The following is a 20,699-nucleotide window of genomic DNA, read 5'->3' on the forward strand; positions in this document are numbered from 1 at the left end:
GGAAAATACCGGCAGCAAATACTAACCCTTAGTTTCCTCGCGGTAAAAGCTCACTGCTGGTTTAAGACATAAAATTTGTTGCCCAGTGGTGACTGGAATATGAAATATCTTTATTTATGAACTTTTTTTTTCTATTAAAAGCATTGGGAACCAATAGTTTTGATAATAACATGTAATATGATGATGATGATGATAATAATAATAATAACAATAATAATAATAATATGTAACAATATGTAGCACAACATAACACAAGAATTCCCATGGCAAATTATGCAATTTGGCACAGCAGGCTCATTACAACTCTTATTAGTAAATGGTAATAAACCGGTATATATCACTTTTTTCCAAAACGATTTTAAATTAATGCCTCTCGTTCACCCACACACGCCAATGTTGTACAAGGTACCAATCAGCTCACCAGGAGAAATTGGCGGTTAGGTGGCTTGCTCAGGGACAATTCGACACCCCCACACTAATTTGGAATCAAGAAGCAAGAATAATACAATTAAACAACAAATCTGGACATAAAGTTTAGAAACTAAGTGAAATTAAGAATTTAGAAACATAATTAAACTGTTGCCGGTAACGTAGCCAAACTAAACAATGTGCTAAAGTAGGCATAAATTTGAGCAAACCAAATCTTTTTTCTTTTTTTTTCTTTTTTTTCACCTCACGGAATATAGACTTGTCTTGTGTTGCAGGAATGACCAAGCTAACTAGTCTAGCTTTGTAGTTAACCCTACTAGGCCTGGACTATGCAGTAACGGGGGGTTGATTGGGCTTGACGTGCGGACACAATTCATAGACAACTGCATAAACTGCCTTAACGCCACACTTCTGCAGTACATATCATTACATTTACATTTTAGTCATTTGGCAGACGCTTTTAATCCAAAGCGACTTACAAGTGCATAGGTTCTACCACAAGTCAAAGCATCACAACCATAATATCAGGGGTGTCCACTCCCATCTGAAAATGACCAGGGGGGTGCAGGTCTTAGCCCAGCACAGTGACACCTGAATGCACTCACAGTCCCCCAAAAAGTATTGGAACAGCAAGGTCAATTCCTTTGTTTTTGCCTTACACGCTTGAGTTTGAGGTCAAAGGATGTACATGAGATGACAGATCTGAATTTCAGCTTTTATTTCCAGGTATTTTTATCTAGATTTGTTAAACAACTCCGAACATATCACCTTTTGTATCTGACCACCCAGTTTTTAGGTGAGCAAAAGTATTGGTATGTGTGACTGACAAATGTTTCTTGTTGCCCAGATCAAATGTGTCCTGTTAGATTGATTGGTTAAACAATAAATAGTTCTGAATGTCTACTCTTGGTTTTAGCCTCGGATTTTGCCTGTGAAGACTGCATTTGTGTTTGAAAAGATTAACCAACATGAAGACCAGAGAGCTGTCTTTGGGAGAAAAGCAAAGAGGGAAAATCAATCCAAGGCATTTCACAATCGTTATACAACAACTTGGAATGTCCTGAAAAAGAAAGAAACCGCTGCCGTATTGAGCAACAGATCATCAAATAGGTTGACCAAGCAAAACAACAGCAGTTGATGACAGAAACATTTTGAGAGTCATGAAGACAGCCCTCAGAACATCAGTCAGTGACATCACAAACAATCTCCACTGGGCAGAGGTGAAGGTATCTCAATCAACCGTTCAAAGAAGACTTTTAGAGCAGCAATATAGAGGCTATACCAAAAGATGGAAACCACTCATCAGTAGTAAGAATCAGAAGGCAAAGAGATGAGCCACAAAAGTTCTGGAACAAAGTTTTATGGACTGATGAGACCAAGATTAACCTCTACCAAAGTGATGGAAAGGCCAAAGTGTGGAGAACAAAGGGATCTGCTCATCCAAAACATACAAGCTCTTCTGTGAAGCATGGTGGAGGAAGTATCATGGCTTTGGCTTACATAGCTGCTTCCGGAGTGGGCTCACTAATCTATATTGATGATGTAACTCATGATTGTAGCAGCAGGATTAATTCAGAAGTCTACAAAAACACGCTGCCTGCCAATTTACAGAGAAATGCATCCAAACTACTTGGGAGGAACTTCATCATGCGTCAAGACAATGACCCAAAACACGCAGCCAACAGAACAAAGGACTTCATTACAGAGAAAAAGTGGAAGGTTTTAGACTGAAGAATGCAACAGTTTGGTGATGTCAATGGGTCACAGGCTTGATGCAGTTATTGCAAGCAAGGGATATGCTACCAAATATTAAGTATTATTTACTTTCATTTACTTAAATACTATCTGTTCCAATACTTTGCTCACCTGATAGCAAAGGTGCAATGTTCTAAGTAGTTTAACACATATAAGTGTAAATACAGTAAAACAGGAAATAAACGCTGAATTCTGAACTCTGTCTCATGTTCATCTTTTTATCTCAACCCACAATGTATTCACTGTATTGCAAAAACATAGCAATTGGCCTTGCAGCTCCAATACTTTTTGAAGGGACTGTATCAAGATATTGATTGAAGATTCATTGATTGAAGGTGTCTAGGCTAAAAACCTGCACCCACACTGGCATTATAGCCACAATAAGGGTTATTTATTAATTAATTTGTTTGTGTTTGTTGTAATGTTAACATTATACGGTTGTATGATGTGTTTTTCTTTTAAAAAATATTCTGAAGTGAAATACAAAGTATGGACTGAATTGGCTCCTGTTGCAGGAAATATTTAAGTCTGCTAATAGTCACCTAGGGATATATATTAAATGCCCTATTTCTACAATCGACCCACTGTCACAATTCATTTCATAATGTATTGAAATGTTTATTACTGGAGCAATACTGACATCTAGTGGTAGGACATATTATTATAACAGCTGCAAATGGTGGTCCCTGAATTGCCCTGCTTCCTTCCCACACACCGAGCCCAGCCGCCACAGAAGTGAATTTATCCCGCTGACTCAGTACAGTAATGACTGCTTCAGGATATACCCCCCCAGGAGATCTCCACAGTAGACAAGCTAGCTCCGATTACTAGTGATTGACAATGGGCAACAGGACAATGTCAGGGACTGATAACACTGAAGACAAAGCAAACATTTCCCACTCAATCAGCTCCACCCCCTCACACAATTTACATCTGCTCCTCTTAATTTAATTTGTAGCTACAAAAAAAGAACACACCCCTCTTTCATCAACAGTAAAATCAGAGTCATACTGTATCTCACAATGGGGATTGAGTTGTGTTTTTTACAGTCACATTTTGCACCCATAGTGACAAGGTGATACCATCACCCAGAACAAGGCCAGCTATGACAGGCTTGTGATCTGATTAGACTGGCTTCTAACTACATGAATTCCTTACATAACAAATGGTGGCTTGCAGTCACGGAGGATCTCTTTTTTTGTGTAGCAATTCTAAGAGCAATATACATTACATTACATTACATGGCATTTAGCAGACGCTCTTATCCAGAGCGACATACAATGAAGTGCAAATCAAACAGAATCAAACACAATATAAGCATATAAAATAAGCATATAAAAATAACAAACATAACAAACTATCTTACGCAGAAATATCTTTACTTTCATTCCTTTGTTTGACTGTGAATTTAGGCTGGAGTATCAAATAACGGGGAAAAAATTGGTAGACATTGTCCATCTGGGCGGAGGTCGTACAGGTGACTGGCATTGCACCTTTGAGCAAGGTACTTAACCTGAATTACTTTACTCACAGTGAATATCCCACTGATATTAAAGGATTCTGAATAAAAAGTGGGCGGCACGGATGGTGCAGTGGGTAGCACTGCCGCCTCACAGCAAGGAGGTCCTGAGTTCGAATCCCCGTCGGCCGGGGCCTCTCTGTGCGGAGTTTGCATGTTCTCCCCGTGTCTGCGTGGGTTTCCTCCGGGTACTCCGGTTTCCTCCCACAGTCCAAAGATATGCACGTTAGGCTGATTGGAGAGTCTAAATTGCCCATAGGTATGAGTGTGTGAGTGAATGGTGTGTGTGCCCTGCGATGGACTGGCGACCCGTCCAGGGTGTATTCCTGCCTTTCGCCCAATGTATGCTGGGATAGGCTCCAGCCCCCCTGCGACCCTGTTCAGGATAAGCGGGTTCAGATAATGGATGGATGGATGGATGAATAAAAAGTATTCTGTGTAAGTATTCTCTGTAATTTACAAGAAAAAATATGAATGTAAATGTGAGCACACCTTTACAAATTTGAGGTGGGTGTTTATTGTTACTGGTATAAGTGGTGCACAAAACTTAAAGCCTGTCTGTCCACACATGGAGTATGGTCCTGTAATCCTGGAGGGTGATGGGCACTGGAAGGGCACTAACAGATCAACCCAGTCCCAATGCTGAACCCATTAATGAAATGGGAATGGGTTTGGCTAGTGATCCTAGTCACTCTCACTCACTCACTCACACTCACTCACTAACTCACTTACTCACATAACAGTTGTGAGTGAGAGTGAGAGAGAGAGAGAGAGAGTGAGAGAGAGAGAGTATAATTGGATTCCCCTACACAGTGTACCCAGAAACAGCACTGGGTGTGGTGCAGGATCAGGTGAAGCCACGCTGCCCTGTGTGACAGTCCAGATTGAATCCGAATAGTGAGACTACTGACTGTGGTCGACAGTTCTGGGGGGAGAGGGGGTGGAGGGATGCATTACGATGAACAAACATGTAGGTACCGTCTCCATAGAAACCATCTTCAATATCATTTGCTGTCCATTTCTATATTGGCAGTGGTGCCTGGCTGCTTTCAAAATGGCCCCACTAAATGCAGCGTGAGAGCTGAGAATAGACTGCTCGCTGAAATGGGCTCGCTCGCTGTTGGAGTGCTTGGTTACGGGTGACACCCTCTCTATAAGTACCAAGGGTGGTTAAATCGCCCTTTACATCTGTGTAATGGCTGTCAATTTGACAAACTCACTATCCAGGGAGTCCGTTTTGGAATGGACACAATGCATTTGGTCTCTCAAACCGGAGCTGTGCTGTGTCCGTAACCTTCACTTAATCCTCTACTCAACAGGGGTCTATTTGGGCCAATATAAAACTTGTTTATTGTATTTATTTTGTGTTATTACAGATTTTACAAAAACAATTCCTACAGGCAAGTCTACTCTGACACATCTTATTGGGGTCATTACCAGGAACATCCTGATCTGGGTGCTCTGAGGCAGCATGGACTTTTTTTCTCTCTCTCTCTCTCTCTCTCTCTCACACACACGCACACACACACACACACACACACATGAACACACACACACCACCCACTTTCCATTGAGTGCCTGTGTTCTACCTGTGTGTGTCTGTGCAAAGTACTCAGTGTGTGATTAGACCTCCAGTTCAGTAGAGGAGGGAGAGAGAGCATCCAGGAGGAGAGCATCTCCACTATTCCAGAAACAAAAATAGAAAGACCTATTTTTAGCTTTCCAGTGAACCAGCCCAATTTCTCTCTCTCTCGCTCTCTCTCTCTCTCTCTCTCTCTCTCTCTCTCTCTCTCAGTATGTCACTCTCTGTCACACACACATGCACGAACACACACACACAAATTCACACATGAATTTCTACACATACACTCTTTCCTAAAAACATACTCCTCCAAGCACTCCACACACAACGTAAGGTGTTATGCTCTCTGTCTTTCACTATAACGTCCCTGTACCCCCCCATCCCCCACACTCTCTCTGAATCTCTCCTCCTACACTCTCGCAGGAATAAATGCTCCCGTACCTCCTCCTCCTCCTGCCTGTTCCCAAGGCTACTTTCAGAGCATCCTCTTTTCTGCCGCTCAGAGCTTCTAGTCTTTCTCTCTTTCTCTCCCCTCCCTCCCTCCTCTCTCACACTCTCGCACCCGCTCTCCCTCTCCCTCTCTCTCTCTTTCGGCATTCACATAGGTCTGACACACTTTATCTCCCACAATCCTGTGCTTCACGCTCTCCGCGAGCAGCGAGCGAGTTGGCCGGCTGTCCATCAGACAAGAACGAGGGAAAGAAAGAGAGAAGGAAAAAAGACTGAGAGAGAGTGAGAGACAGAGAGAGAAAGAAGGGAAGACATTGCACACCAAGAACATGGCCCCTAAACGAGAGCCATCCATCAAGAAATCTCCGTCGACTGGGGGCCCCCCAAGACTGGGTCCCCCCTTCCCCTGCCTGCCCACGGCCCCCGCACCGCGGCCCATACCCGAACTCAGGCCCCGAATGCTCCGCCCCTCAGATGAGCCCTTCGACCCCAGCGCAATGGAGGTGAGTGCATATCCCAGCATGCCACAGCAGTGATAGGGCCAGTGTGGGACGCTCTGAAAATTTGTTTGGTAAAGCAGGAACCAAATGATGGTTAGATCCACGGAATTCATGCATTAGAAATTATACTGTCATTATGGATGTGCATGTCTTTAAAATGGTTCCATGTTCAGTGTGCATGTTTGGGTTGGCAGTTGGAGTTTTGATACGGGATTTAAGTGACAATTGTGGCTGTAGTGACCAGGTTACTCTCTCAATAGCTCAATTTTATTCCTTCTTGAGAAATTGGTCCTCTTCTCTTAAGTTCTTGTTGCTTTATATGGCTGCATGAAATTACACGAAGGTATTTATTATAACTAACTATTTATGTAAGCTATGTATATTTCAAATATTAATCAACCCAGATACGTGCTATAAGGCATCTGCTCTTATAACGAGTGTAAACTTGATATGTGTGAGGGAATGATTGTGGAGGAACCAGTGACGTCCATAGTGCCTTTGGATAGGCTCCTCTTAAGGAAACTAAGCTTGGACATGTAATGTTTTCCAATAAAAGCAAGAGACAGACAGAACGAAGCAGTCCACCAATATCAGACAGCTCAATGGCTGCACTGTTTGCTATTTTGTAGCTAAGCAGCATATGCAGTGATAAATTCGGCAAGTTAGCGTGTTTTATCGAGTGTTCGGTCAACATGTTTGTGCCTGAGGGAGGGGTTCTGAGCCCTCACTGCTCTCTTCTATTCCAAAAATGGATCATTATACCCACAACATGTTTATTTCTTCATTTACTTATTGATTGACAGGGACAATGTACAATTTTCAAAATGGATGTTTCAGTCGCAGCTAGCAAACACAGGGTGCCCTTCAGTTACTCAGAAGAGAGCCAGCAGACTTGATTATGCTTCAGATAGTTATGTGTAATCTTATTTTTCATTTGGAGCCATTTCTGATGGCATGTACAACCTCAGATCACAAGGAAATAAAATAATGGCACACTATGAAAAGATTAATATGTTTATCACTGTTGATAGGGAAGCGGTCTGAGTGGCTCTATGATGTAGTGGGATGGGCAGACATAAGTGTCTGTCGTGCAGCCATAATTGTGCACAGGTGTTTTTCTGAGTTATGTGTTCTCTTGAAAAAGACTCCCACACTGGACTTGTCACTGTGATTCTTTGTATTCTGCTGTGCTTTCATAATCACTGTGAACGTCTCATCTCTCATGGAGTCACAATTCATGGGCTGTTTAGAATAACCCAGAAAATGCATGTGCATGTTTCAGGGCTATGCTGTTGCAGTGTTCTTACATCCTTAAATTTCACCCACACCATATTAATCCAGGGTTAAGTCCCAGAGACCCAAAACATAACAGGGTGTTGGAAATAACCTGGAATAAAGGCCAAAAACATTATTAAAAATGATAGACACCACACAAATAACAAACCAAAGAAATCACAAAATACAAAATGAATAATTAGCTACTGGAGGTGGACATCCACTGGACCAAAGTAGGACCTAGAGAAGACAACCACGCTGCTGGAGAACCAGGAGTTCTTCTTCCATCCGAGAGAAACAAAATGGTGAATCGTCCGGATTCCTACTCTGCCCAAAACTAACAAAAGGTGCATTCAAAGGGACATAAAGTGTCTGTAGAAACTGTCCTTAGAAACACCATACAAAAAGGCTAAAGAACGCCCAGCTGTGAGCATAGAAACCACCAACAATTAAGCCTCAAAACACAGTCTCTAACAAAGCTAGGATAGAGGGAGGAGCACAGGATCGCCAGCTGGGGGCAGCAAAGTCACCACAATGTAACAATGTCATAAAAAATGTTGGCAAATAAGTCCCCTGCCCTCTCTTTCTCCCACCATCTAACAATCCAAAACAGTTACAGCTAAATTGAAACTTAAATGTCCCCTTTTTAAGCATATAGTGATGCCAATGATAGTTGACACAAATTAACATAAAAAAAGATTTAACAGGACTAGGCTATAAAATATTCCTAAATTGTATAGCTTTTGCCCATGTTCTGCCAAAGCTTCTCAATACTGCAGGCTCTGTAATAAAAAAAAAGTCCTTTCCCATTGCCTTTTTTAAGAAGCTCCACAAGATGGTGCTCGCGCATTTGCAATGTCAATTCACTCGACGGCACTGGGCCTTTTCTCCGTAGCTCTCTCTACTACAGTTGACGTTGACCGCATTACCGTAACATTACGAATAAAGACGCAAATTAGCAGTAGCACTGTCATGGCGTTAGGTGGGTGAATGTTTCTCAAAAAAATCTCTATACAAGGTCTACGATACCCGAAAGATACAAGTACAAATGCAACAATTCGATATGATTAAGCTCTGATTCAATTCAGCTCTAGAGAGTGGTTCAATTTTGCTCAAATCAATTCAGTTCATGTGATATGTAATTCAGTTTTACTTGTTTAATATTTTGTATATGCTGTAAAAAAGCTTTTACAAACCATGGCTCCTCCAGACTTGGCTGGTATAAAAGCTCTAATCCACTCATTGATGCCTGCTCCACTCCTGATGTAAATCAAGCATATAACAGGAACCCTGCTCACTTTACGCCTTGGAAAGAAAATGAAGTCCAAGTTATTTTAACAGTCATATCAAATTAGACTGGGTTTCCTCTTCATTTGGACCAGTTTGGCATTTTTAATCAATGCAGGCACATCTTAGACATTTGGGTTCAACCCAGTGAATATTTACACCCCTACATAAGAATGCAATTTTTGTACACAGTGCCCTATTCCACAAAGCAGTGTGGCCTATTCAATGTTATTTCCACAAAATATTTAAACATTATAGGCTAATTTGTGTGAATCCTGATTAAATAATAATAAATACATTTTGCATATGCACATGATTTACTTGAGGGAAGTTTGCACTTTTTGCCAGCTCAATCTGATTTTTTGTCATAAAGCAGGTTATGGTCATTGTGGCTTTGAAGATAAGTAGTCTGGCCTATTATTGAACGTAGCCTATGTCTGGTATTCCTACTCATAATAATCCATAACAGCCAAAGACCTACTAGGCCTCTACTAGGCCTCTACTAGGCCTACAATAATGTGAATTCACTTCTGAAGTAATACTGTCAAAAGTCGCTGTGTATATCAAGATCAACAACCGATAACTGAACATAGATGTGGGAGCGGCTTGGAATGTTTTGCGCATGTCTTTAGTCCTTTACGTTAAAAAGCGAGTTAACGCCCATAGAAGGGCTTGTCTTTCGGCGCCCTTCTTCGACAAACGATGACGTCACTTATCGAGTCTATCCCATCATCGGCCGACTTCCACCCTTCACATTCCTGCTGCCGACTCTGATCGACGCGAAACACAACAGGCGCAGCCATGGTAGGTCAATATACTTATCCAACGACCGAGCAGTTAGATTTTTAACTGAAAATATATTAACACTGAAGCAACAGTGGTGTTATTTTAAATTAATTAAACTAATGTAGCCTGTGCTAGCTATTTACAATAGAACCTGTGAGATTACCACAGTGTAGTAACGCCAGTTTGTTCACCTGATGAAACTGCAGCTTGCACTCGATGTATTCGTAGCAAAGCTACTTGGGCCTAGTCGCGAATGTAGCAGCTTGCTACACCCTTCTGTAGTCGGTACGCTATAGGTATTAGCTACTCTATAAGGATATGAGTAATAACACAACAAGGAACTATGGCGCAACAGTGCAACGGAAGCATTGGCCGAGATGCTAGATGTAGATGGCTACTTAGCCGATGTTCTCACCAGTAGGATAGCTAGCGTTAATTTTAACTAACTTGGCTTCACATCCTGCCAGAGCTTTAGCTATACTGCTCATTCCTTGAGCTAAAGTTCACGGGACATCTTACTAGATAAACGATAACGCTGAAAAAAAATCGTTTGGTGGTGGCTAATCTTACACAGACCAGTGGAATGTGCTTGGCTAGCTAGCCGTGTATTTATCGATGCTATTCTTCTCTTGAACAGTCTGACTTCTCGGAAGACCAAATCCTTGGTGAGTTTGCAGTTTTAAAACGTTTCCCCTCCGCTTCTTCCTATCATCTCATTTTCTGCAAATGCGGGAACATTCTGCATTTGCAAGTTCATTCGTGTTTCTTTGCTAGTGTTTTTTCTCGCGAGCTTATTGGGCCTGTCTGTCATTCTACTTTACTAGCTGTCTGAAAACACCTTTCCTCCTTTTGTTTCTTCTTGTTCCTTGTGAAACTACTTATTCTTTTCAGATTGAATTTAAGAAGGATGAAATCCACGGTGAGTTTGATGCTTGAATGAAGCATTTGTGTGAGATGAGGAAAAACTCAAATCTTACTGAACAATTCCCTAACCTGTATTTGTGTGCATTGGATTTGTTGTGCGTTTTGATTTCAAACACACAGGTATCTTATGAAAAATAACATCGTAAACTGCATGCCGATATGTGGCACGCCATACTGAATTTTAGTTAAAGCATTTCATGTTTACTAAGATGTGTTAAGTTCAATGGACTGACTATATTCTTATTAGAGTTTATATGAAGCTTGGTAAAGTAATGCGCGCCCAAATTAATTCCTTAAACTGTGTATCTCACTGCCGCACGTGCTATCAAACTATTTGTCTTAATAGTTGTTTTAATTAGGCTAACGTTGTAGTTTTAAATACCTAGATTGTAGCGTAGACTTTAAGTTGGCCCTGCCTACTGAAACTATGCGGGCATAGTAGCTAGCTAACCAAATTATGAAATCGTCGCATCATTGGGAAGATAAGGCAAGTGCTCTAGTTACTCATAACTGCTAAGCTACGAGCTTGGCTAGTAATATTACTGTATTTGTATGAAAATCTATGCACACGGGATTTCTACCTGCTTTTGAAGTCCCAACATTCTCCTGCTAGCTGCTTGGCTCACTCGTAGGAAGTAGCGCGATACCCGGAAGTGTTTGAGATTTAGCGTAGCATTAAAAATGTATATATTCGAAAGGGGATCAATGGTTACCTTTGAAACGATGTGTTGTAGCATCGTGATAAATTAACTCCCTACGCAGCTGTGCACTGTTAGCAGTAGCTTTGGAAATTGTTGTGCGAAATTTAACGAACTGTGCCTGCATTCCTATTGTGTGCTAGCAAGCTTGTTGGCATGCTCATGTATGCTACCACGTATTGTTATATCGTACTCGAATGTTTCTTTTGTGTATGCATTTGGTTGTTAGCAAAAGCCAGTGGCCTATCTGAGAGTTCCAGGTTTCCTTTTTTGGTGTTTGGCACTGTGGTTGATGAATTTCCTTTCCTCCCTCTTATTTGTATAAACTAAGATGGTTGACGGATTACGGCTCTCCCTCCCTCTCCATCTCAATGCCTTATAAGGCAAAAGAAATGTAGCTAGTTTCTGGCTGCCCCGGGACGTGCTACATTCCAGCGATCTGGAGGAGCACCGGTCGGTGTCCTCGCGCGCTGGTTGGAGAATAATTCTGGAACTAATTCTAGACTAAATTTCAATTCGACGCTGTCGTAGCCCTGACCTCTAAACACACTGGATAATGTTAGTTTGAAAACAGCCCAGTAGTTTGTATTAAACAGTTTGTTTGGTAAACGCCCTTTTTTGAGGCCGATCCATAGAACGCATTGTAATGCGACGGAAATACTACTACGTTCCGTACATTTTTCTTTCAAAGATGCTGCTATATAATTGAGGTCACTCTGTGAATAATTAATTTAAATACATAAAAATATTTTATGTGAGTAGATTTTTTTCGTTTATGGGGCCTTTTAGGTGGTTATAGAGCATTTATCAACTATGAAGAATTGAAAGTTTATGCACCGTGAAGTCTTAATTTTTTTGTCTGATATACTCCAGTACTTGGGTGTTAGAATTATACATTTTATATTGTGTTATAATTGATGGTCTTTGCGTAAAATAGTCATAAGTTGTTTTATGTTAATATAATTATTTATTCAACTCATCTGTACAGAAGAATAACATTGAAGTTGCACTGTGAATGCTGTCAATGCTAGTAATCAATAAATCGAAAAATTCTAATGGCACTCCGATAACAATGCTGCCCCCGCCCCCTTGTTGTCGCGTGATGTCACGGCTGGCATAACAGTTGGCAGGTTTGATGGAACACCGCTCACGCCCACCTCCTTCATGCCCGTCATTAATTTTAAAAATTCATGTGGAAAGTCGGAAACGTGAGCTTCAGATCAAGAAGTTAAGCAGGAGCCTGAACTAACGGAATGTCAGTGTCATCTCCACAGCAACCAGGGCGTCAGACCATCCCATCAACCCTAGAAGTGAGATTTTGGAAGGTAGAGAAGGCACGCTGTGAATTGTGCAGGTCCTTGTGGTCAGGAAAACAAGATCTTGCTGTAGGTTGTCAGTCGGGACATGAAACTCAATCCAGAGTTGCATATTTATTCCATTCTCAATCGCACTCCCACAAATGGTTGTTACCCCTGTCTCGAACTGGTAACGCGCATGGTAGCCTGTGGCTCATTACAGTTGTTAAAACCACAGATAAAAGTATAAATTATAATCCAAATCCCCATTTGTATTTACTTTATTGTCACTATACAAGTACAACCAAACGTTATTTGGAGGGCGCCTTTAGATGCCAAATTAAATATAAAAAGACCATAAGGTATAAAACTATGAATGTGAGATACAAAGTGATAGTAAATATAGCAAGAGCTAAAATACTCACAAATTCCCCAATCAGTACAGTTAATGGTAGCAGTTGTTTTCTGTCAATTAGCACGTTAATTAGGTCTTGGGCTTTATTTCGTCTTTGTATCTGGTGCTCAAAGTGTGTTTCTCTCTTCTGGAATACAATGCATGTTTTTTTTGGTATGCAGTTTTCTACCATTGTGGTTCTAAATGGTGCTTGTGTCCTTCTGGGCTAATTGTAGTTCTTGAACACCAGAGGGCAGCAGCATTGCAGGGAGCGCTGGCCGGACCCCTGTCCGAAGCCACAAGGGTTGTTGCACGACGTCCTAATATGGGCAATGGAGCCTAAATGAGCTGAACGGAATGAACAGCACTGTTTGGTTCCGCACGTTGCGCGTTTTCCTTGTTTGGGTGTTGGGATGTCCTCGTCTCGTGTGGCAGGCCTGCGTTTGGGTCTGGAGTCTGTCATGCTGCGTGTTGGGAAAACACAGAAAGCCTCGCCATATGTGTGGAGGGGGACACTTGGGGGATTCACACTTAACCGTAAATTCACCGATCAGCGGTTTGCCCCACTTTCCTACCTTTTGCTTCCGTATCCTGTTTGTGTCATTCGACACACCCACACACACACGGAAGCTCTCTCTCTCTCTCTCTCTCTCTCTCTCTCTCTCTCTCTCTCTCTCTCTCTCTCTCTCTCTCTCTCTCTCTCTCTCTCTCTCTCTCTCTCTCTCTCTCTCTCTCTCAAGCTTACAGTATCATACACCCATTAGCACATTTCCTCACGCGCGCACACATACATGCAGCCTCACAGTATCATGTACCTCGAAGCACATTCTCACACACACTTACTCATTTGCCCTCACACATGCACTTCAACACACACCTACATTTTCTTCACTTTCACTTATATTTGCTCACACACACTCGAGCAGTCTCCACACACACACACACACACACGCTCCCTCCATCTTCTCCTCCCACCTCTCACGTCCTCTTTCTCCCTCCCTCCCTCAGAGTACAAAGAGGCGTTCCTGCTCTTCGACCGTACGGGCGATGGGAAGATCAGCTTCAGCCAGTGCGGGGACGTGATGCGGGCCTTGGGCCAGAACCCCGTCAACGCCGACGTGCTCAAGGTCCTGGGGAACCCCAAAGCCGAGGGTGAGGCCCCCAGCGCGTCTTCTGTGTAGTCATGGCGGCTCATTTACACACTCGCCCACACACTCACGCCTCGACGCTCGCTCTGGGGCACTCCAGAAACCAGCGTCAGTCTCCGGGTCCTGAGAGCGTAACGCTCGTGTTTAGGTTGTGTTCGCAATGCCAACTTGTAATACTTTGAGTGTTTGCCCTGGCAACGATTTGCTCTGAACAAAATGTTCCTGCAAATAGAACTGAAAAGCAGCAGATACTTTTACCCCCAAATGATAAAAAAATAAATAAAAATTAGAAAAAGCTGCATTTTAACAGGACAAAGAGTGAAACCGTTTCAGTTTCATGAAGTGATTCTGTTGACACCTTTCGGTAAGTCACTTTCCTCAAACAACCCTTCATGGATACCAGCTGGCTTGTTTTTAAAGGAAGTATCATGTCTGTACAAGCTGTGATTACTGCTGCTCACTAAATGCATATTGAGAAACCTTTGGAAAAGTTTTTTTTTTTCTTTTTTTTTTTACCCTGTTTAATCTGCCCTCATAGATTTCATAACTTCCATGTCCAGAGACTAGAACTAAACATTGTACTACACATGGCCCCAGACTCCTACCTGTTCAGCTCTGTATCCTTATTGAAATTTCTGCGTCTGCCATTGAAGCTCAAAAGATGATTTTGATTAATCTTATGACTATTCATGAAGAGACTGGGACCATACACTTTCGATGGCAGCAGAGTTTGTGTACTTTAGTATGCCTTTTTAATGAAGGTTTTTAAGCTGTAATAAAGCACCAGAGCTTGGTAGTACATGGTCAGGAATGACTGCTGGGGCTGGCCATCTGTTTACTACCCCTGACTCTGTGCCTCCTGGGTTTGGGATGTCATTTTTTATTGGGTCCAGTGCATTATGGGAATTGTCTGGGGGGGGGGGGGGGACAAAAGGCACATGGTCCTGTGTAACTCTTTGATGCTTTGGGCTTGGCAGAGATGAACATGAAGATGCTGGACTTCGAGCAGTTCCTGCCCATGCTACAGACCATCGCTAAGAACAAGGAGCAGGGCTCATTTGAGGACTTTGTGGAGGGCCTGCGCGTCTTCGACAAGGAGGGCAACGGCACGGTCATGGGCGCCGAGCTGCGCCACGTCCTCACCACGCTGGGTAGGCGGCCCGCCGAGGGTCACCCGGGCGACCCGCTGTCTCGCTTGCGTTCCCGTCGCCGAAAGGCCTAATCGGAGAAGAGTTTTGGACTCTTCAGGCACAACAAAAAATGTACAAGAGGGAAATATTCAGGGGGAAAGTTATAGGTACTCTAGCCTAGTGGCTGAGGTACTTGTCTTGGAGCCGGAAGGTTGGTAGCCACGATAAAATCCATGCAGCCCTTGGACCCTTGAGCAAAGCCCTTAACCCCACGTTGCTCCTGGGGTGGCAGGGGGAGATTGGCCACTGCTTAGTCTAATCAACTAAGTCACTTTGGGTGAAAGGGTCAGCTGAGTAAACTGTAATAATATTCAGGGTTTTATTGGGAGCAGATGAATGCATTGGGTGGAAAGCTGAAACGGGAAGCTGCTCTGGGACTTTGTAGCCTGCTTCTTGTAAGATGGCTACAAACGGGTGCAGTTTCCATCACTGGTTTTGGAAATGGCATCTGGTGGAACGCAAGACATTCATTAGGGCTACAAACTCACATACTTCAGGGTGGGGTCGTATGTTTGTGGTTGTATGCCCAGGTATAATTTTAGGTTTTGATCGTTTTAAAGCGCAAATAACATGGTTGAAGTCATTTCGGTTCACGCAAAAGTCAAGTGTTGACTGGATCTCTGGGCTTCTGTTATATCTGGATAGGATCAGGACAGTCTGGATATCTGTTCCACCAACCCTAGCAAAATAATTTTTACCTGCTTGGGTCTTATTGGAAGGGTGTTTGACCTGCCACTGTGGGGATGTCTTGTTTCAGGTGAGAAGATGACAGAGGAAGAGGTAGAGACACTTTTGGCGGGACACGAGGACGCAAACGGGTGCATCAATTATGAAGGTAATGGAGATCGATCAACAGAAAGAGGACTAAGGCCACTGTATGAACTACACTTCCCATAATGCTGGGCCAGGTCGTTGGCATGTGCTCAGTCTGTCGACCAACATTTTTTGCTTAGTCACTGCATACTGTTTAGTGGGCACGTCGACTCGTTTGAACTTGAACTAACAGATACAAGGTTATGTGTTGGCCCCATGGAATTGGTGAAGTGTCAGTGAAGGTAAATGACTTGTGAAAAGCTCATTAACAGGTGGTTACCCCCTCAGGACAGTGAAGGCCTGCGATGATGGAAACATGCTAACTGCACATTTTATTGGCTGGGGGGTTAATGGGGAAGGAGTGAACAAGGGTTCATGGGCCCCACAATACATTGTGCCATCAGCCACAGTCTGGTGTCAACCAATCAGCAGATGTTGCTCGCATTGTGATTGGCTCACATCGGCGGGTGGCCAGTGTCACGTGTAGCCGCACCTGCGGTCCACGAAGCCTCGCTCGCTCTCTTTCTCTCTCTCTCTCAGCCGCGCTGCTGATGTCACCGGCACACTTTCCTCCGTCTGTTTGGAGGTGGGAAGGGGTTGACGGTGACCTCACCAGGCTGTTTGTCCTGTGGCATGTCGTGACTTTGTGTTCCCCCACTCGGCCGCGTTTCTACCCTCAACAGCACCCTGGGGGCAGACGGACGTGTTTTGCTTGATTTTTACTACTTTAAACAAAGGGGGAAGAAAAAGGAACAAGTGAGCCTTGAATCCTGGTTTCCTGCATGCGAGACAATTGCACTAACCACAACGCCAAATCTACTGGGAGCCAGAGCAGCCTTTTCGGTCTACGAGAGCTGCGGTCTTAAGAAATGAATAACATTTACCGGATTGATTAGCAATTGATTAGCAAACATGCAGGCGGGAGATTGAGAGGGAGATTCCCCTCTGACCCCATGGTGCTGTTGAGGGCAGAAATCTAACGCCCGCCCCCGGTGCTCACTTTGTATTAACTGTTGTTCCTCTCCCACAGCCTTTGTTCGCCACATCATGGCAGGCTGAGCGTCGGTACGGGCGAGCCCCCTGCTCCATCAGCACGTATACCAGCAGAGGGCGCCACTCAGCTGCTCCTGTCCACGCCAGCGAGAGGCCGTGGTCACCCCCCCACACACACACGGCCGATAAACGGCCTCTTTGCGTTACAGCTGTTTGTTGCCGTTTGGGGTAAAACGCACGCACACTTTCTGCCTGTTTTTCAGTGTAAATGCTGCAGTTTACAGCATTTTTACTGCGTTCTTACCCCCTTAGTCCAGGCGCTGTAACGTAAAGGGCATCCTGCCGGTATTCACCACGTTCTTATCTGGGCAAGTCCGATCAAAAAATATATAACGATTTAGTGCAATGAAATAAGTTTGGTGTAGATGAGTTGTGTCCCAGTGACTTTGTGGCTTCACTGGGGCAGGCGCTGGAGAGCGCTGGGCCTGTCTGGTCGTGCTCCTGAGCTCCCTGTGTGTTTAGAGCCGCTTGTGTAAAGCCGGCAGTCCCTGCCACCGTAAAACAGCCTGGCTGCTAAAGCCGCCTCTAAACCGGGCCCAGAAAAAGAATCCTCTCGCTCCCTCTTTCCCACCCTCGTATGGATCGCTTTAGGCCAACAGCTTTGCAGCGTGCTGAACAATGAGGTTGTTCCTCTGAAAGAGCCCAGGCCCTATGCCCAGGTGTTTGGAACTGGAGCTGGGCTTGTAACTAGAAGGTCATATGTTCCTGGGCAGGGCTCTGCCATTGTGCCCTTGTGCAAGGTGCTTCCTCTGACTGGGTCCAGTAAAATCTCCTGATTATATGTAAAAACATTGAAGTCACTTCTAGATATGAGGCCATCTGCTAAGCAAATTTTAAAGATTGTCTAGGACTGCTCTCGTAACTACCTTTTTAGTGGCTTGCCCGTTAAGAATAGGCCAGTACTGTGTGTTTGGTGTGTATAAAGGCTCTTTTGACCTTGGGGTGACCCCCTTCTCTCTGGCCCGCACTTGGAAAGAGCTGGGTGGCGTCAGGAGTTTTGTTTGGGATGGTTCTTTTTGTTGACTCTCTCTCCTGCAGCCTTCTCTGTCGCCCCCTGGCTGCAGCATGCTGCTCTGCATGTGTCGGAACATCCCTGTCTTTACTTGGGGGGGGGGCAGTCTTCTGAGTATTTTGTGGGGGGTGGGAGTTGGGACTGTTTTAGATGCAGAGGAGGATGACTGCTTGACATATCTGAGCTGGGGATGTGATGCTGTCGAGTTTTTGCATCTTCCTGTGACTGTGGGAAGTGTGATTGGAATTCACTTGAGTCACCTTCACAATTTCGCTTCAATGCGTTATAAGTACAGAGCCATATCTGCAAAATTAATTTGGATTCCCGGTAAAATAACCTTGTGCCTGAAGCCCATGGCAGATCAGAACCCTCTTCTGCAATATCTTGATATTGCCACACTTGGGAGAGGGCCGTCAAAGTAGTAAAGCAGCTATATCCTACAGAGAAACACTACAGCTGTATTTCTCCAAAGTCTATCTGCCTAAAGCACCTATTTGCCCCATCTCATCTGGTGGTTTCCCCCAGGCATGCCCTCCCCAGCTCAGAGCAATGCGAGCAGTCTCTCCTTTACTAACCCCAGAGTTGCAGTTCCTTCTCTTGCTGGTGTCTTCTTTCCCTCCCCTTGTTGGAAACCTGATAGTGGCTGGGCCTAAAGTTTTCTCTCTGTAGTTCTCCCATTTCTCCCTCCCAAAAGTCCTCTCGCCCCCAACGCCCTCTCTGCGCCTCGTAGAAAAACAAAATGAGGAGAAGAGCTAATCTAACCGATCCCTGGCTTCATGGCCTGCGCCCATCTTTAGCTGTGGCTGCACAGGACGTAGACCTGATTCCCTGCCAACTTCTCCCATGCCCCGCCTACCCCCCTCCTGTTCCCCCTCCCCTGTTTCTGAGTCTACAGATGGGAATAAGCCTCCATCTACAGCATCCCCCCACAACTAAGAGCAAACGGGAATGGCTGAAGTTTTGCCGAAGAACAGGTCCCTAGGATTGGGAGGAACATAAACTATCACCCATGCTGTCGGTTTGAACCTGGCATCTCAATCTTGAATGCTAGACGGTGGTGGTGTGCTGATTTATTAATTGGCTGCTAGTTGGCCAAAGAGTAAATGCCTCGTTACCCATGACGGACTGGCTGCTGATTGAGAGACCTGCCCATACTGTGGACTTTCGGGCAGAGGTTCAGCTCTGGTGTAAACAGTTTGAATCTTGGTTGTGTTGAGCAATCGACCAAGGGAAGTACTGCTTTGGCCCTCCGCCGTGCGTCTCTGGGGCACCCGGGCAGAGAACTTGCTCTGAGCTCCAGGTAACCGGGAGACTGGGCAAAGTAGGACTGCAGTAAATGCATGTTGCCGATGTGGCGGAAAATTGTACCATGTTCATTTTCACCCAATCAGCCGGCTCATTGGGGAACAGGAACTGCCCCCTAGATGCTGTAGCTGGAGAGCTTGACCCCTTTGAGAAGTTTGTTGCTAACATGTCTTCCTCTCTTCCTCCCTTTCTCTCTTCTCTCTGTCTCTCAGAACTTGTCCGGATGGTCATGAGTGGGTGAAGATAGAGAACATACCGGAATTTTTTAAAATCATTTTTGTTTGTTTTTCTGTTACACGTTTCCACCCCCCTATAATTTTGTGTGTATTCTCACCCCCCCCCCCCCTCAATTACGGTTTTATTTTCGGAAGTGCCTTTCCTTTATCTGCTTATGTAGAAGTCTCCACGGACCTCCTGCCCCCCACCCCCATTCCACAAAACCACGAACATGCATGAACCGAAAACTCCGATGGGGATAACAATCTGCAATAAAACCTCCCTAGTTCCTGCGTCCCCATCCCAATGCACCGCTGTAGGCAATACTAGCTCATCTGTCCAGCAGATGGCGCTGCTGCAGGGGTAGGGTGGCGGTGGCGGGGGGTGTGGGGTGAAACCTGTAAAGAACGGCACTGCGATTGGCCGAGACTAGATCCGGCTGAAATCGATCTCTTATAGAGCTTTTGTAAGCGGTCAGCGTCCAGGCCAATTAGTATGGCGGTCAAATTTGTTGCGAAATTTTTTTTTTCCATTTATTTTTCTGTCATAACTATTACTTGTGCTTCATTTGCATAGTTCAGAAATAATAAATGTCCCCAGTTTCTGAAAGTGACCAAACGGTCGTCCATTTATTTGTGCTTCAGTTACTTGTCATTTATGCTTATAATTTTTAAGTGTATAATGCATAAAATAAAGTGTTGGGCAGCATTTTATTGGGTCCAGTCAAGTAAGTGAAATGTGAAGACAAAAACAAGTACTCCCTTGAAGCTGTGTAAACGCACCCAGGATGCAAATAATGATTTTGACGGCTGTAAACTGTGACGTTACGCCGCGATGAAATTGATTGCCTTCTCTTAATCTGTTTTTTGTATCCCTATTCATACCATCTCCCTTTGTCCTTCTCTACCTCGTCATTCTTAAACGTATTTTTCTCTCCCGCCCATATATAAACACCGGTCTGACTGGTTTTACGGAGTTGGGGCTACATTTAACTTTTTTGAGCACGTAATTATATAAAGGGAAGTCGTAGTTCTCTTTAGGAAAGGGGGCGGTGGCTCTTCACGAGCA

General features: G+C 44.1%; 1 protein-coding gene across 2 annotated transcripts; it reads left to right on the top strand.

Moving 5' to 3' along the window:
• The first annotated feature begins 9,464 nt into the window (after positions 1-9,464).
• zgc:153867 (uncharacterized protein LOC337226 homolog) lies at positions 9,465-20,339 on the top strand. 2 transcript variants are annotated; one of them, XM_061256644.1, is made up of 7 exons: positions 9,465-9,601; positions 10,221-10,248; positions 13,903-14,046; positions 15,020-15,193; positions 15,990-16,067; positions 17,076-17,110; positions 19,628-20,339. In XM_061256644.1, the coding sequence occupies exons 1-6, from the start codon at positions 9,599-9,601 to the stop codon at positions 17,102-17,104; spliced, it is 456 nt and encodes a 151-aa protein (XP_061112628.1). In that variant the 5' UTR covers positions 9,465-9,598; the 3' UTR covers positions 17,105-17,110; positions 19,628-20,339. The 2 variants fall into 2 exon arrangements, with proteins under 2 accessions (XP_061112628.1, XP_061112627.1); XM_061256643.1 differs by lacking the exon at positions 17,076-17,110.
• The last annotated feature ends 360 nt before the right edge of the window (positions 20,340-20,699 follow it).

This window comes from Conger conger, chromosome 10, assembly GCF_963514075.1.
Source record: "Conger conger chromosome 10, fConCon1.1, whole genome shotgun sequence".
Taxonomy (NCBI): Eukaryota; Metazoa; Chordata; class Actinopteri; order Anguilliformes; family Congridae; genus Conger; species Conger conger.